The 15480-nt window shown below is 39.0% G+C and overlaps 1 protein-coding gene across 1 annotated transcript in view; it reads right to left on the reverse strand.

Annotated features, from left to right (window-relative positions):
• CEP162 (centrosomal protein 162) overlaps positions 1–15480 on the reverse strand; it is a 96982-nt gene that overhangs the window by 65585 nt on the left and 15917 nt on the right. The window contains exons 3-4 of the mRNA XM_018556627.1: positions 6674–6826; positions 424–610 (exon numbers count right to left, since the gene is read on the reverse strand). Of these exons, the coding sequence (XP_018412129.1) occupies positions 424–610; positions 6674–6826 (340 nt within the window). The remainder of the gene's footprint in view (positions 1–423; positions 611–6673; positions 6827–15480) is intronic.

Consider the following 15480-nt stretch of genomic DNA (forward strand, 5'->3'; position numbering starts at 1 on the left):
ATTTCCATTACTATACACTACAAGTACTACAGTATGTAATTCATAGGTTTGAACATAATAGGTATTACCAAAGTTAAAAAAAACACTAGTAGGGCTATTAAAAAAAAGTGTGAAGAGTTTGGAGAAGGCAGGAGGAGTGAACAATCTACAAAACATAGCTGAACTGGAAAGAAAAACCTGTGGGGGGAAAAAAAAATATTTTCAAGGACCTCCTTTTTGGAAAAAAAGCATTCGAATTTGTTCTAATGACTGGACTTTTCAGGTCTCTCGCTGCCCTACCCCCACCTCCACTAACTCTTGCTTGCATGGTCGCTCACTCACTTTTATTATCATCAGATTTAGATCAGATCAGATTATCAGATTTAGAAATCGTCGGTGTGTTATAAATATTTGCACTGATCATTGTTGAGCAGAATACGTTACCATATTAAGGCTGTAAGCTGTGTTGAATCAGTAGAGTCCAACTCCTTATTTAATCTGGAATAATCAATAGTGGATGAAGCACCCTTCTCAAGCCTGGCGAAGAAATTTTCCTTTTCTTCTTGTTCTTCTAAAGTGTCCAAGCCAACTCCGTTGGTGCTTTTATTAGGTCCATAGGCCATAACAGATTCTATAGGATAATACAGAATTGACGTTATCTCTCCTTATATCACATTTCAATTACCAATATATTTGTTGAGTATTTTTCTAGATCTTGTTTAATAAATTATATTTTTATTTCCCTTTGCCAACAATTCACAATATCCTACAAAAATATTGCTGCTTGCTATGGGATATCTATTGGCATAACTAGGTTGACATACAAAATACATTTTAAAATCACCTGGAACTAACTGTTATGCATATATCCATCTTGGGGTTATTAACAGAATTGGAAAAACACAAAGAATATGAGGGGGAGATTTGTACTGGGAAGGAAGGAATATCTGTATTTTTTTTTCCCGGAAGAATTTTGGCTTTTAGAGGGAATTTGTCCTGGGTGTGCTGTGAGCATGCAGATTAATGCTGGATTGTTTTTTGGGGGAAGGGGGATGTTTGCTCAGAGGGGAAAGTGGGGAGAAGTAGTGCTTGAAGGGGGAATTTTGCACTCCCAACGCCTGAATTTTGTCCATTACGAACTCCTGGCGCCTGTATTAAGTGCATTACGTACTCCTGAATCCTGCACTGTTTGTTATGTGCTACTGACTGCAGCATTCTTTGCTCTACACACCCCATGCTACGCACTTCAGAATCCTGCACTTTCTATTCTATATTGTACATTACATACTTCTGATCCAAGTGTTCACTGTCTCAACAGTTGCTGGTTGCTAAGCAATCCACGACTATTTCAATAACGTTCTTCTTTAGGTAGGCTTACGCGCAGTGTAAGCTCTCTATCTTCAGTGTGCACAAAAGCATATGCAATAGTAGTTTCGTTTTTTTGAGAATGATTGTGCTGCTGTTTGCGAAACAGCAAATAAAGCTAATGGTGCATGGACTGTTGCATAGGATGGCAACGAGTAAGCCTGAGTTTTATCCAACCATGCCCCTTTAAGCCTCTCCCACTGTTAACTCAATTTGCCTGGACGAATTTTTACCACCATGCGCTACATGGTGGATAGCATTTACTCTCCTTAAATGCCTAAGGATGCCAAGGTTTTTTTTTTACAACCCCAGCAATGTTCCTACTTAAATCCTTATTTTCCCTTTCCTTCTCCACCTGCTACAGAACAGCCATCAAATGCAAGTCCAAATTAAACACATAAATGTTTCTAGATTTGCTTGCTTTTTAACACTCCCATTAGAAATCAACAGATTTGATGTGCTTAAATAATTTTTTCTGTGTCAAAGATCAATCAGAAAAAAAATGTAGCTATGCACATTCAAATAAAGTCTGCTCAAAATATGTGTCCATTCACATTCAAAATTGGTACTACAATGCGCCAGCGTGCAATACTACTTACTGCAAAGCAATGATATGAATCCAGAGATTTCTGCTCAAGTCTAGTATAACCAGACCAGTCACCCACAAAACATAATGGGGTCCCATCTTTTTTTTTTTTTTAATATGGTATATAACCTTCATGTTGTAAAACATGTATGTTTTCTATGTAGGTCACTGCCATTAGTTGTAGGGTAAAAGCTTAATCTTACTTAAGAGCTGCTCCTTATTTAAGAGTGAGTACGTAGGAGGACAAATTGTTTATTTTTCATTATAGCTGTTATGTTGTACAAAGAATGAACTGTTTTATTCTATTCTCCTGGGGAGCAGAACTACAAATGAGCTTTTCTGCTTTTATTGAATGTCGTACCTTCTTTTGTGTCTAAACAATATTGCAGGTGTGTATTCCTATCAAAGTAAACAATGTGTGTGTGTGTATTACACAATTATCTGTGTGCGCTTCTCATCAAACAAAGCTGGATAACTTCTTTTTTGGAGCCTTTCTTGAACCGTGAAAAAGAACAGCGTGTGGTTATTTAAAAAACAGCTGTGAAATGGTTCCTTTTCTTTTTGTTTATATTTGCAGTGACCCACCTGATTCAGTCACAAAATACAAAATCCTCAAATGTACTCTCCTCGCCTTTGCGGTGAACCTGTAGGCCTCAGCTAAAACAGACAAATCTGTGTCATTCAATGTAGTATTTTGTTTTGTACAATGTTCCCTTTTCTGTTTTTCCACACTAGTGAGTGTACAATCTACTGATACGAAGGTGGCTTTTGAAAGGAAAAGGCTGATGGACATAGAACCAATTTCTGTATAGAAAAGAGCTAACATTTATAATACACACACATACACGGTATAATCTGCTAATGGGACTTTCTATGTTCTAAAGGGGAAAGGTGCAGGAGAAGGAGAACTATGGGGTGAGTGAATTACACTCGTCCGCATAGTTAGACCCGGGGATGAGTGTAATTCACTCACCCCATAGTTCTCCTTTAAATACTTCTTAAAATGATGCAGACACGGCACCTGCACCTTTACCCTTTAGAACATAGAAAGTCCCACTAGCAGATTATACCGAACCCAGGCCCTCCCATTCAGGAATCAGTTTGGAAAGGATATGGTGAAACAGCTTTTTCTTCAACAAAAGTGTAGTTACTCTTCACATCAATCTGCCAATTGCATCCAGCGTTCTCTAGAACTGCTACATTGAAACTCTGTTACTAAGATGTACTTTTTTCCTCAGCTCCATCTAGTGGCCATAATGTGCTATTCTATGAATTAAAGAACACAAGAAAACAAAATTGCCTAAAATCATTACATTTTGCCCCATTCTCACCACACCTGGCTAATTTGCATAGATCGAATGTACATGCAGTTTTGCTGAACAAATAGACCCATATTGGGTTTTGTAGGTCTTTTTTGGGACAAAACAAGATTAACACTTATGATTTATAAGAAGCGAGCAACATTATGAAAATAAACCAAAAATCAAATTCATAGAAAAAAAAAAATGGTGAGACAAGCAGGCACAGAATTCAACTAAATACATCAAGTGGTTAAATCAGGAAAAAATATGTTTCCTACTTTCAGGTTTGCTACAGGAACTCCTGTGCAAAAAAAAGCTGCAGTGCAGTTATCTTTCCCGACAGTTGCCATTATCTACGATGTATTAAGTTTTGTTTACAATTTAACAAGCACTAAGTTCAAACACCTTTCAGCTCATCAGTGCTAAAAATTTAAAGGGCCGGTAATGGCCTTAGGAATCGGGGCATTTTCACGAGTACAAGTACTCGTGAAAATGCCTGGTATCGGTCCCGATACTAGTATCGGGACCGATACCAGGCATTTTCACGAGTACAAGTACTCGTGAAAATGCCTGGTATCGGTCCCGATACTAGTATCGGGACATCCCTAGTAGAAAGTCTTTAGAGCAGGGGGATCCTTGAAAATGTGCTGTATTACTGAATACAAAGCAGGCCAATCCAGAGCTACCAAAATCATTCTCTCTTTTTCTATTGCTACCTTTTTTTAGAACCCTCAGAATCAAATCACACAGAGGGGAAGTGCAAATTCATACAATGGGTCCACTCATGGTCAAGAGCCTCTAATTAATCTCTTGGGTTCAAGGTAAGTAAGCAAGAAAGTGGAGCATTTTCCTTGTTCACAAACAAGTCCATCTCTGGAACCCCAAATTGTTGTATAATCAAATAAAAACACAAGATGATTTATGATCCACACTTCCTGTAGCATTTTCCTGCTGAGAAAATCTGCTACACTGTTGTCTGCATCCTTTAGATGTATTGCCAAGATAAAAAAAAGAACCCTCGGTTCTGCTAAGATACTAACGGTCTGTGATAATGCAAAGAGACTTAGACATCATGATCCTCCCTGCTTCTCCAAGTGGGCTACTGAAATTGTTTGCCACTGCTGCCTAATTGTTGGGTGAATTTTTTGGAATCTTGTTGGCTGCTAGTTTTCCTGTCAGACTATATAAAAGAAACACATTTTTTAGTCGGTCTGGATTGTTTCTTTTTGTAAGGAAATACTTTCTTCCACTTCCTCTGCCACCTTGTCCAACACATCATCTATACTTGTACTAAGCAAATAATCTCCCTTAAAAGGGAATGGCACACAATCTAATTTTATCATTAGTATCACTATCCTAAGCCTTTAGCCATAAGGCCCTATGAGCCGTGTTTGAAAAGCTGCAGCTCTAGCAATCATCTGGGTAGACTCTGCTGATGCATCTGGCAAATAAATAAATAAATCTATAACCGTTTTAAATATAGGTAACTATTCAAGAAATTTTTTTCTATGGGGATATGCTATAACCATCTCTCTACCCCCGTTTTGTAATGTATCAATACAAACATGTTTCTTCATTTGCCAAAAAAAAATAAAAAAGGACCTTGGGGTGTCTACTTTCCAAAAAGGGATCATTTTTAGGGGTGATCATACCTTCCTAGCATTTTTATTTGTGGTTTTATAACAGAAAGTAAGAGAAACTGTTTTTTTCATCTAAAAAGAAAACACCAAAAGAAACATCTAAAATGTATATAAAAATGAATTTGGGTATACTAATGCATGATCATGTAATTGTCAAACTATCACAGTACAGAAAACTGACCAGGTAGTGAAGGGGTATATACAGGCTGGTGCGTTTAAGTGATAGGTCTATCTTTTTACCCAATCGATCATTAAGTCTACCAGTGTCATGGTGTCATTAAAGGGAAGAGTTACATGTAAGTTTAGAGACCACTACATCAACCTAGAGACATTTACTGAATGATCATATAGCCTATTTGTCAAATTAATGTCTGCATTTATTTGATCTAGGTACCAATATTTTTTTAGCCAGGTTAAACTATTGTGAATTATTCAAATTGCCACCCTGGTGAGATTGGCACACAGCCTGGTTAAATCTGTATTCAGCTCTGGTGACATGTGTATTTAGCTCTGTTGAGACCTGTACTCAGCTCTGGTGACATGTGAATTCAGCTATGGTGAGATCTGTTCGCAACTCTGGTAAAATCTGTATTCAGCTCTGGTAAGATCTGCATGCAGCCCAGGTGAGAAACTGCCCTAAAATCATCAGACTGTATGGTTTAAGAAAAAATGTCACATGTCCCTTTAAGAAAAAGTATAAGTAATTAGTATTGGCAAGTACCTGAGGGAAAGTACTTGTACTTGGTCTTGAAAAGTGGTATTGAAACATCCCTACAGGGGACTCCTGCAGCTTTCCATATACATGACAGGAACCAGGTAAGACCTGCAGGGTTCCCAAACCAGCACACCAAAGCATACTGGCCAGGCCTGCTTGGAGTCTTAAAAAGGAGTTTAAAGCCCCTGCGACTCTGCCAAGAGCCTGGTCACCAAATGAACTAATGAGACTTCTAAGTATGTAAGGTCTCGTTCACACCTAGGCGTATTGCATATGCGCGTTTGTCGCGCGTTTTTTTACCGTGATTCGCGGTAAAAAAGTTGCGCGACCGTCGCGCGTTTCTGAAGGCTACTTGGCTGTATCCCAATAGAAAGGCGCAACAAAACGGCCCAAAGTAGTACCTGTACCTTTTCAGGCGTGGGCCGTTTTGTAGCGCGTTAGGGACGGGCGGAAATACGTCAAGGTGGGAACGAGACCATTGAATACAATGGGATTTATATTTTTGAGCGTTTTGTCGAGCGTAGAACGCGCTACAAAACGTTCAGATGTGTACAAGGGCTAAGAGTTAGTGGGGCCTTTTCATTTTTTCTATGGGTTTCCGGTCCCATTCAGATTGAAGGAAGAGTTTCTAAGTTGTATGGAAGGTCTGCTTTGTGACATTAACTTAACTAGTAATTCCTATTCAAGTGGAACTAAACTGTACTTTTAAAAAAAAATTTTGTCCGGCAGGGTTTTCTCTGTATGTCTCTTCTGCATAAAAAAAAAAAAGAAAAAACCCTGCATGCCAGTAATGTTTTCTAAATGAACACTGAGATGCGCATGCAATCCAATACCCAACATCTGTCAGGATGAATTATCTCCCGTGCGCCAGGGAGTTACATAATCCCCGGCTGGCCAATCAAGATGGTGGAAGATGTTGAGCCCAGAAGAAGACCAGGCTGACATGTCAGTGGCCATCACAGTGCTGGCGGGGTTGCTTTGCCAGGTAAGTCTGCCATATACTGCAAACATACTGTGCATATCAATTGATAGGATGATGCAAGTTGCTACAGAATACAGTTTTAGAACGCTTTAAATATGCACTTACCATCAATTTCCAAGCTGTCCTTCTCCATGGATGTGATCAGATAATCTTGTGTTGATTGCTGCAATTCATCAATTTGATTTTCTTCTTCTACCTCTTCAATAGGCTGAGAAGTGCTTTGAGATTTTCGGAAGCTGCGGCTTGTTATAACCAGGTCTGATGAGAAAGTGATTTCTTGTATGATTATCATGTCTCCACATAGTTATTTGCATTAAAAAAGATTTAACTAATTTTTTTGTTTTTATAAACATCATACTGATGTTCACCTGCATTCATAAAACACTGTCATTAATTTACTAAAGGAGTAGAGCATGTTCACTTTCAAAGTTAATTTTCACTTATATTAGTGAATCAGGCGAAATTAAGGGAAAATTTGTTTTCCAAAGAATATTCACATCATGTGTATGAAAAATAAAAAACTGGATTTTTTGCTTGCACTTGATAGGATGACTGAAGTCAGCACAACGTCATCCCAATTAAGAAAGCTACGTGAAAATGTACATTGCAAAGAAAAAAAAAAAAAGAAAAAAACTTTCTTAGCTTAGTGAATGAGGTGAACTTATGCAGACTTCAAGTCATCCAATCATGAACAAGCAACAATCCTGTCCTTTTTTTCATGCATAGGATTGAGTATTCATCAGCATGTTCGGCCGACCCGAAGTGCAGAAGGAGTTCGACTCAGCCGATCCAACATCTGGATCGGCCAAGCCGAACCTCCGGCAGGCTACTCTCTGCTGTTTGGTCTATTCTTATAGATCCCGAACAGCAGATTCGGCTCAAGCTATTGCACCCACCCTCTGCTGCTGTCAATCACTAGAGGGGACCTGATTGAGAACTGCAGGTCCCCTCTGCTGATTGACAGCAGCAGTGGGCGGGTGCAATAGCTAGTTTGCTATTGGCTATTGCAAATTGAAATAGCCAATAGGAATCTAGCAATGCATTCCTATGGTGAAATATGTTTTGTTTTATTTATTCTGACTGCAGCCAACGGCTCCATGTCAGAATAAGAAAAAAAAAGCAGGGAAAGTTTTACTCTGCTCGATCGAGCAGAGTAAACCTTTCTTGGAAAAAGTGTTTCTCTCCTGGGCGGCCGGGAGCGGGAGACTCCCGGAGCGCCCGGGAGAGTTTGCTGTCTGGAGATCAGTGTCCCTGGTAACCAGGGACGCTGATCTCTCTGCAAGTGGCCGGACCCAGCCGTGAGATGACGGCTGGCTCCGCCCAGCTGTCAGAAGCAGGCTGTCGGCCATATGCCTTTGGCTCGACTGAGCCGCTGGGCCAACTTTGGGAGCTGTACGGGCTATAGGGAAGCCCTATAGAATTCTACTGAACCGAAGGGGTCCTGGGGCCGAAGGATCAGCCGAAGCTACGGCTAGATCCTTCGTGAATAGACCCCAAAGTGTTCTCACACCTTGGGTTTTACTTTTTTTTAAAAAAAGGGTTTCTGTGTATATATATATGTATGGACCTTTACCCATATCTTTAAAATAACAACATACACGCCTTTAGAAATGTTTAGTAATGGCAATCTACAAACACATACTTCTAGATAATTGCCGGCTTTGCATACCTTATTTCTTTTTTCTTCCCCAGTCTTCTGGCAGTGGTCATGTTAACTAAGGGCAGATTACTAGCTCTTCATTTACTTCCTGTAACTCTTGCACATGCGACTAGATATGTGACCAGAATCAGAGGTCTTGCTGCACTCCTTACCGGAAGGAACCCATATTGGTGGGTGGGTGGGTGCTCGTAGTGACCACTGACGGCACCGTTTATACCATAAATGAAGAAATAATGTCACCCGCACACCATAGTAGTAAAGCAATAGTCCATTTAATGACACATTGCCATTCGATGCAAGCGCTTTCGGGGCCTCAGCGGGTCCCCTTCATTCTGAGCCTGATGAAGGGGACCCCCTGAGGCTTGCATCGAATGGCAATGTGTCATTAAATGGACTATTGCTTTACTACTATGGTGTGCTGGTGACATTATTCTTTCCCTGCCTTTCCCTGAGATCTCATGAGATTTCCCAGCAATGCTCTGCTGATGTAACCTTCCCAAGATGCAACACTTTGGCACATACATCATTTGTGCCAGAACTGGACCAGGAAGTAGATGAACTCCATTAGTAAGTAAATGAAAAACAAGAGTGTTTAACTAATGAATGTAAGATGACTTTAAGTCAGCATGCAGAGCTGCATGCTGCTGTGATTTTTAGTAAAAGGGGTAAAGGTCCACTTTAACATCTGTCATATCCCACATTACATTAGCTTATGCCATACATAAAACTCTCTATGATCATAAGCCAGGCCTGGAAAAAATCTTTCCAAAATCTAGAAGCCATCTCCAAAAGGCTAGAAATGCTCGTTAGTGGAAAAGAACAGAGTGGCTAAGAGTGGACATTATGGCCAGTTCATACTTGTATATCTCAAAGTTTAAAAATGCATTTTAAAATACCATTCACCATTATGTGGCCTGTGTCTATATCCAGCAGCTTACAGCATTAAACATAGATGAATAAATAAAAATAAATAAGGACATATGACCTTTGTTTGTGCCTTTTTCCCGACATTTAGGCCCATTTCCAGCAAGAATCCTTCACCCATTCCTCTCTAGTTGCCCCATTTTGTTTTTAACCTCAAGCCTGTCTCTGGAAAATCGTTTGTGACATCATTAACTGGCTTCACAATATTTTCTCCTCTAGTGAGGAGGAGGAGGAATCTGCAGGGCTACATCACAGAGAGGCTCCCAGCAGAACTAGTGTGAGGCGTTGAGGTGCCAAGTCACCGACATATTGTATACATAACTATCCATTTGTATTCACAGTTTGACATATTGAAATTAATATTTCATGTTAATTCAGTCTGTTTTGTTTAATAAACTATTTCAATTTATGATTATGAATGTGAAAAGTAATGTTATTTAGATTTTTGCCATGAATTCTAGTTCAAACTACATTTAAGGCAATTAATATCAAAATAACACCAACAGTCTTTTCTAGTCATAAAACCATTAGGAGAATAAAAGCTGTACATGCAGAACAGAATATATTATAAAAAAAAATATATAAAAACCATCAGAGCTTCAATGGGCTCTGATAAGGGAATATGGCCCCAGAAATGCATTAGCCGGGTTGTTTAAAGTACATCGAGAATTTAAGGAGATATCTCAGTAAATATCGATGAATACATCCAGTGGTATTTTGTTATACATGCGTTTTTACCTTCTACAGATCGTGCGTACTAGGGATGCACCGATACTAGTATCGGTATTGGTGTCGATAACGAGTATTTGGGTGAGTACGAGTGCTCCAATACTTGCCCCCGATACAGGAACTTTCGGTTTCCTCTGACCGGCAGGGCCGCAAGGGAACATGGAGTCGGCTTCCCGGCCAATCAGGAAGCCAGGCTGTGGGTAATGACTCGCCACCTGGCTTCCTGTTTGTCTGGGAAGCTGGCTCCATGCTGGGAATCCTTTGTCATTTATTACATGTTAATTTGTAAAACAGACTGTATAAAAATATAGTAAAATATACGATACCAAAAAAAAAAAAAGAAAATCAGGTTTTACAATATATAGGTTTTTCATTTAAGACATGCATGTACAGGCTACTATTTCAACACTAGTAATTTAGGTTCATCCAATTAAACAATGACAGTGTATGACACCTTTACAGATCTTAAATAACCCAAGTTATTATACTACCTTACTGAGACAATCAACCCATCAAACCACTAGCCTGATGTTCACAGACAAATAGATAAAAGGGGTTCAGTGCGTGGAGTCAAGTGTCAGAGCTCAGAATTTTTGCCACCAATTAGACAGAACCCTGCTCTGGAAATCTGAAGTTGGAGCCTGAAACAGACTGGTGGCTGCAAGACATCATATTTTCTCCATACCAGATTTACTATGACAGATAATCTATTACCATCAGAGCTATCAGATGAAGAAGAGGAGTCATCCTGTGATGCTGTGCAAGATTGTCTCTTAGATTCGTAGTACTGTTCCAGTTTCAAGCATTTATCCAGAGTCCTGTTAAGAGATGTACTACAAGGTTCCTGCTCTACTGCATTATAAGGAGGTTGAAAAAGGAACATATAAAAGGATGGAAATGGGTGAATGCAGGTTGAAATGGGAAAGGAAAAAAATGCAAATGTTATTGAGCATGGTAAGAATGCAAGAAAGGTGCATTTATTGTTTTCAAAATGTAAGAAAAAAAAAAAAGTAACCTATCTTTAACTTTGAAAATGCAACAAAGAAAAAAAAAACCCTCTATTCTAACAACTGCTTATATCTAGTCTATCATAAGCAGCAATAGCCTGCAATAGAGTATTAAGGGTTCTAGAAAGCATGAAAACTATACTCAGCCATGATGCAAATCTATTGGCTCTCTAGGGAGGCAGTATGGAAGTCAAGACACATTTTCACTGTTCAACCACAGCACTCAGTCATTTTTGTGAGATTTTGCAAATTGAAAAAACAGATTTGAAGAGGCAAGGATTTTTTTCAAGGGCTAAATAAGTCTTTTAATTCTACGCCAGAGGTCCCCAAGCTTTGTGCAAACCAGACTATATCTCACAAAAACGCTCCAACACACACAAATAATGGCATTTACCAAAAATAGCTTAGATGAGATTTGTTGGGCTTCATGATTAGTGGAACGGAGTAGTGCCCAGGTGTACAATGCATTTTAAAACAGACCTTTACATAGTACGACTCAAATTAAACAAACATATCCTCATAAGCCTCATCATACTTTTATCCTAACTAGCATAGTCAGGATTCTGTTCAAATATTTATAATTACTTTTTGCTATTTTATAAAATCTCCTCTGCTCGTTTTCAGGCAGCCATCTTGGAAAAGGGCACAAGGTTCACCCTTCCTAATTTTCTCCATCTAGCCCCTGATGACGTTCATTAAGATCCTATGCACGCTTCTGTTTCCATGGTGCCACACCCCTGACTTGCGCATACGCACTGCAGGTTAAAGCTTCCCATGCGTGTGCATAGCACAGTAAGCCTGAAGCTTGTGCTTTCATGGCAACATAGGTAAGCTTGTGTTAAGTGTTATGGCTGCAAGATATTATGCAATCTCGCTTTTCATACAAGAGATCTCCCTGGAAGGCAGCAGTGACTCAGTATTCCCAGTGTGCACTGCTTAGGCATACGTTGCAGCACTGATGCCAAACAAACCAGGACGTGGGGATTAACAATATGCAAGTACATGGAACAGGCTGCATTTTTGATAAATCAACCTAAGGTCATTCACAATCAGTGCACAGAGCTGTATTCAATGCTTTATTTTTTTTGGAGGATAAAAGGTCCGCTTTAAGTGCCTGCCGAGACCACAGGATAAGCAGGATTGACACATGTGCCTTATGATCCACACATTGGATTTTTGTTCTACTCAATTCTTTTTTTTTTTTTTATGGCGATAGCAAATGGCTGAACAAATCATTTCTAGTCTGAGGGAGAAACTTCCTGTAAGACACAAAAAGCTGGTTAGTAACTGAATTGGCCTTCAAAGTGAACTTGCCAGGATTAAAATATAATAGCTGCCAATGCTGATTTGTTTGCTAAGGTGTGGGGTCCAGCTATTACTCTACACTACTTATTGAATCACTGACCCAGAACAAGTAAGTGCATGCCATGTTTCCCTACAGGTGGCATACACATGCTCATTTGAAACCATCGACTTTCCAAATAGTAAAGGATGGATAAAGACAACAGCCCAGAAAAGGATGCAAGAGACCAGGATCATTTCAGCTAGTACATTCCACCACATACTGGGGTTAGCTACTGTATTGCTAAAAGCAGAAACAAAACAAACTGCAATGTTGTGAACGCAATCGACACGCAAGTTTATGTTTTCACGCAAAAAGTACCAGTAGAGAAGCTTGTAGCTAGTTTCTTTCTATCAGTTGGCCCTGACTTATCTACTGTCCCCGACACGTGATCCAGGTTCTTCTTCTGTTTTAAATAAGCTCTTGAGTGATGTTCTTAAAAATAAGAGAGAGAGAGAGAGAAAAAGAACAAACAATACTGTACACTCAGAAAAGAAAGGTATAGCCTGTTGCAAAGAAAAGTAAAAATTCATATAAAAGAGAATGACAGTTAACAAAAACTCTGTTTTATCCTTTATCGCAAACAAAATATTATAATTCTCAACCTTAGGAGGGGGAGAGGGAGACTGACAGGTTCAGGTTTAAGTGATTCCAGCAGCATTTGTATGAACACAGAGACAGAGAGAGATCTGTTTCAAAAGTACCAAAGCCAAAAGAATTACTGTTTTTCCAGGGGGACATTTATAAAACACATTGAAAGCATCTTTTTTTTTTACACCAGAAATATTATTTTGATGCCTTTGTGCAACTTATACATTGAATAAATAAATGGTTATTTTGATAGGAATATCCTGATTTTGATTCTAGAAGTTTATGACCTAATGCTTATGCAGGCCAGTGTCCACATGGCAAGAAGGCAGCAAATGTGTGGCTCCCTGTCATTGTGATAGCAGCCTACATTTCCTTCAGAATCAAGGAGGGGGTTGCTTTAAGAAGGGCCCTGTAATTTGGCGATCTTAGAACTCTCACATTAAGCGAGATTGACTTGTTTGAATGTGACGGGTTAGACAGGAAGCAGAGAATGGAGATGTACAAATCTGAGCCTTTGTAGTAGTATCTGTGTGCTGTGGATATAGTCGAATACACAGATGTCAGATTAAATGGCAGTTCACTCAAAAGTGACTTTACTAAATAAACCTGGTGGGCTGATTGAAGGCAAGATCGCTTATCTAGAATTTCTGACTTTGTTGCTGGGACTCTGAAGAGATCCTTCCTTCCTTCCTTTCTGTCTTTCAGCAACTTCTGTTGTATTTCCCATACTAAATAATAATTGGAAAATCCAACTGGGATAGAGAGACCCTCTCAAAATAGCCACAGCATGTATGCAGTCAAAGGAATTCAAACTCAGAGATCTCAATAAAAAGATGTTAAAATAAAAAATGGGTGCTGCAACTCACCAAAACTAAAATATCTTTTTTAAGTGAACTGACACTTTCAGGTAAATTTAGTAACCTTTCTGATTAGTTGCTCAATCATTGTTTTGCCTGCTGCCTGGAATATGTATTTGTAGGTGATATCTGTATATGTGATCTATGTGTACATAACACTGTTGAATAGAAATTCACTCCCATAAACCAATGTAATGTTTATAGCTCTTCTGATGCGAAAGAAAAAATAAATAGCTGCTTAAATTGCACTAAGTCTGATAAAAGAACAATGAAGGGAGGGAGCAGCACATTAATGAGGTTATCCATCTTCTCTCCCCACCTGCAAGCATTTTGATATTACTAAATTGGCAGAGTTCTGCTTTAAAATGAAAAGACCTATCTTAGTTAATGAGTCCAGTTCCTCTGAACATCTTTAACAGGTCACTCATGGATTGTTTTTATTGCCTGGAACTGCTCTTACCATATCTCATTCTAGAAAGTTGACAAATTCCTGCAGAAACATCAATTTTCTTGAAGTTCATTGAGGGGTAACTGGCAGGTATTAACCTTCATATTATACTGCCACCTACAGGGAGATTGGACACTGGCAAAAAAAAATATTTTAAAAATGTAAAGCCAGCCCAGGATAACCCCTCTCACTACCGACATTAACTCTTACTACCGAGAGTATAACCAAAAACATAAGGACCATAAACAGAGGGTGGGACCTAGGCCCCTTAACAGACTTCAAGAAAAGGATTTTTACAATGAGTACAAATGAAAAGGTTATTGCACTTACAGTAAAAATTATTTGAGGGATTCAGGAATTCAGAAACAGTTAGATTTTACTGCTGTCTACAGGAGGTTTAGATACTGGCAAACAGAAAAATTGTAGACAGTCCCTGTATAAACCCCCCTCTATTCAGCAAGCATCAGTTTTTTGCTGTTGAACAATGAGGTTGCACACAATTGCACACACGTGGTCTTTAACTAATTTTGTGACTTCTGAAGGTAACTGGTTGCACCAGATCTTATGTAGGGGCTTCATAGCATATGCATGCATCACTTTTCTGGTTTTTATATTTTATAATTTTTTTAAAAAGTTATTTTCTTGATTTCACTTCACCATTTTGGATTATTTTGCGTATGTCCATTACATGTAATCCATATATACAGAGAGGAAAATAAATTATTTGATCCCCTGCAGATTTTGTAAGTTTGCCCACTTACAAAGAAATGAAAGGTCTATAATTTTTTATCATAGGTGTATTTTAAATGATAGAGACAGAATATCAACCAAAAATCCAGAAAACACACATGATATAAATTGATTTTCAGTTCAGTGAGTAAAAATAAGTATTTGATGCCCTAACAACCAACAATACGTCTGCCTCCCACAGACTGGCTATGTGGTACACAGATTAGTCCTGTCAATTTAAGAAGGTGCTCCTAACGACAACTCGCTATCTATATAAAAGACAACTGTCCACAGAATCTCTTTCTTCCATTCAAACCTCACCACCATGGGCAAGACCAAAGAGCTGTCAAAGGAAGTTAGGGACAAGATTGTAGACCTGCACAAGGCTGGAATGGGCTTCAAGACCATCAGAAGAAGCTTGGTGAGAAGGAGACACCTGTTGGAGCGATTATTCGCAAATGGAAGGAATACAAAATAACCATCAATCGCCCTAGGTCTGGAGCTCCATGCAAGATTTCGCCTCATGGGGTAAGGATGATCATGAGAAAAGTGAGGGATCAGCCCAGAACTGATAAAACATAATTTTAATTCCAGGTGGTAATGCAACAAAATAGGAAAAATACAA

This window comes from Nanorana parkeri, unplaced genomic scaffold (genome assembly GCF_000935625.1).
Source record: "Nanorana parkeri isolate BGI_ZX_2015 unplaced genomic scaffold, ASM93562v1 scaffold244, whole genome shotgun sequence".
Classification (NCBI taxonomy): Eukaryota; Metazoa; Chordata; class Amphibia; order Anura; family Dicroglossidae; genus Nanorana; species Nanorana parkeri.